This window comes from Colobus angolensis, unplaced genomic scaffold, assembly GCF_000951035.1.
Source record: "Colobus angolensis palliatus isolate OR3802 unplaced genomic scaffold, Cang.pa_1.0 Scaffold30, whole genome shotgun sequence".
In the NCBI taxonomy this organism is placed as follows: Eukaryota; Metazoa; Chordata; class Mammalia; order Primates; family Cercopithecidae; genus Colobus; species Colobus angolensis.
Genome location: NW_012116266.1, coordinates 5738343 through 5741215, shown reverse-complemented (window position 1 = coordinate 5741215; position 2873 = coordinate 5738343). Strand labels below are relative to the sequence as shown.

The 2873-nt window shown below is 37.0% G+C and overlaps 1 protein-coding gene across 1 annotated transcript in view; it reads left to right on the top strand.

Annotated features, from left to right (window-relative positions):
* Nucleotides 1-2873, top strand: part of NBEAL1 (neurobeachin-like 1) — a 206959-nt gene that overhangs the window by 110696 nt on the left and 93390 nt on the right. The window contains exon 17 of the mRNA XM_011949999.1: nucleotides 738-823. Within this exon, the coding sequence (XP_011805389.1) occupies nucleotides 738-823 (86 nt within the window). The remainder of the gene's footprint in view (nucleotides 1-737; nucleotides 824-2873) is intronic.

The window sequence follows — 2873 nt, the reverse complement described above, 5'->3', positions numbered from 1 at the left end:
TTTTTTTTTTTTTACCATTGAAAGTAAAAAATTCTATACTACTCAGAAAACAGCTATTGTCTTGTTTTTCCCTGAGAAACTTAATATGACTATTGATAAATACAATAAGATTACTGAATGAATGTTTCCCCAAAACAGTGCTATGTCATGAGACAGGGACTCTATAGTTAAATAAATTTAGGGGACTCTTGGATTCTTTTTTTGTTTTTTTTTTTTTTTAAGACAGGGTCTTACTCCCATTACCTAGGCAGGAGTGCAGTGGCACAATCTCAGATCACTGCAACCTCTGACTCCCAGGCTTGAGTGATACTCTCACCTCCTGAGTAGCTGAGACTACAGGCACATGCCACCACCTCTGGCTCTTTTTATATTTTTTTGTAGAGATGTTGTCTCGCCATGTTGCCCAGGCTGGTCTCAAACTCCTGAGCTCAAGTGATCCACCTGCTTCAGCCTCCCAAAGTGCTGGGATTACAGGCATAAGCCAGTGTACCTGGCTGATAATAGTTTTTTAATACTATATAAAACAATTTTTCTGCAATGGAAATTGATTTATTTCCCAATTTTTATAGGTTTTGGATAAACTGGAATATAAAAACAAAGTAAATTTTAGCTTAATGGGTTTCAGCTGTATTGTTTGACTAGCTCGAAGCAGCTTAATTTTAAATTTTATTCTGATAACAGAACCAAGGAAACCATATATATTCAATGGTGTGTATATGTGTGTAAATAATTTTCAGGTCCAAATTGTTTAAGCCCTTGGAAGTGTCAAGAGTCTGACATGGCCGACCTGCCTGGTAACATCCTTCTTTACTACACAGCAAAGGTCAGAGTAAATTTGTGAACTGTCCATTTAGTTATAACTATGTTGTGAACTGCAATTCCTTTTCTATTCCTTTTGTCATTTCATTGGATAATTAAAAGGAGGAGTTTGAATTGCCATCAAAATAATCATGAATTTTCAAAGGAAGGTGAGAAGTAGTAAAAAATAAGGTATATCTCTTCCACGAGGGTCCAAATATTATCATTATGTCATCCCTGTGGTACTAATGGCAATAGTTATAGTTGGAATTTGTACCGATGAATTGACTTTAGTAAGTGAAATTGTTTGTATTTGTATTCTCATAGTTTACTAGAAGGAGCGATGAAACAGAATTGTGCTCAGTTTTGTAAATGTGATATAGCCAAAAATTAAAAAAAAAAAGAGAGAAGAGGAAAAATGTTCACTTCGAAAGGAGAAAAAGGCCAGAAGGCACAGTGGTTCACACTTGTAATCGCAGCACTTTGGGATGCCCAGGTGGATCGTTTGAGGCCAGGAGTTCCAGACAAGCCTGAGCAACATAGCGAGACCCCCGTCTCTACAAAATGTATGAAAAATGCAAAAAAAAAAAAAAAAAATAGCCAGGCTTAGTGGCATGTGCCTATAGTCCCAGCTACTTGGGAGGGTGAGGCCTGAGAATTGATCGAACCCGGGAGTCGGAAATTGCAGTCAGCTGAGATCGCGCCACTACTCTCCAGCCTGGGTGACAGACTGAGACTCTATCTCAAAAAAAAAAGAAAAAGAAAAAGAAAGTAATAAATTATTATCATGCACCAGCTGGCTAAACTAGAAAAAGATACACAAAAAGGTATAATCTCACAAAACCAAAACATTTTCTGAGTCCATGTAACATTTAGCATAATGGAAACAATTAATGTTTTTACTACTTCTTTTCTTCCTCCTGATTCTTTTATCTCTCACAGTTCTTTTGTCTTTTTTCCCTCAGTCCTTGCTGACCTCAGTTGCTTTTATTAGATAAGTAAAAGGGAAAAGGACTTTTTTCTACCCCACCACCTGACATCGTTTTTTTGGAGACAGGTTCTCCAAAAAAGTGGTGGGATCATGGCTCACTGTGGTCTTGAACTCCTGAGCTTAAGCAGTCCTTGCGCCCTCAGCCTCCTGAGTAGCTAGGACTACAGGCATGTGCCACCATGCTGAGCCTTTTTTTTTTTTTTTTTTGTATTTTTTATAGAGACAGGGTGTTACTCTGTTGCCCAGGCTAGTCTTGAACTCGTGGGCTCAAGCAGTTCTTGCACCCCAGCCTCCCAAAGTGTTGAGATTACAGGAATGAGCCACCATGTCTGGCCATACTTTTAAATATTTATTTTTTGTATCTGACCTAATAAAATTTGCTTATTAGTTTTATTTTCTCCCTTCTTTTTGCTGTGATACATTTCAAACCTAGAGAGGAGTCAAAAGAATGGTAAAGTGATATCCTATATACTCTTCACCTAAATTAACCAATTACTAATGTTTTACTGTACTTGCTGACTTTGTCTCAAATCATTTGTGAAAACAAATTGACATAGCTATCAAGACATTTCATCCCTGTATATTTCTACATAATCATCTACCTACCTAAGAAAATGGCCCATAATTCATCTAATATATACTCTGTATTCAAATTTTTCCAAAAATATTTTTATAGCCTTTTAGAAATGAATCCTGGATCCAAAGTTTATGCATTGCATTGGTTATAATATCTCTTGAGTCTTATATTTTTATTTGCTTTGTGTAACTTCTTTTCCCGAAGATACATGTTTGTTTACTATATCTTATGTTATTTCTTGGCAAGAATTGTATCTTACACCTATTTTCATTCTCCCTATATAGCATAGATAGCTAAGAAATAATTGCATATAATCCAAACAATATATTTAGTGGCAAGTTCTGGATGTGTGATGGCCAACTTTTTTTTTTTTTTTTTTAAGATGGAGTCTTGCTCTCTCACCCAGGCTAGAGTGCAGTGGCGCAATCTTGGCTCACTGCAGCCTCTGCCTCCCAGGTTTAAGCAATTCACCGGCCTCAGCCTCCCGAGTAGCTGGGATTACAGGCA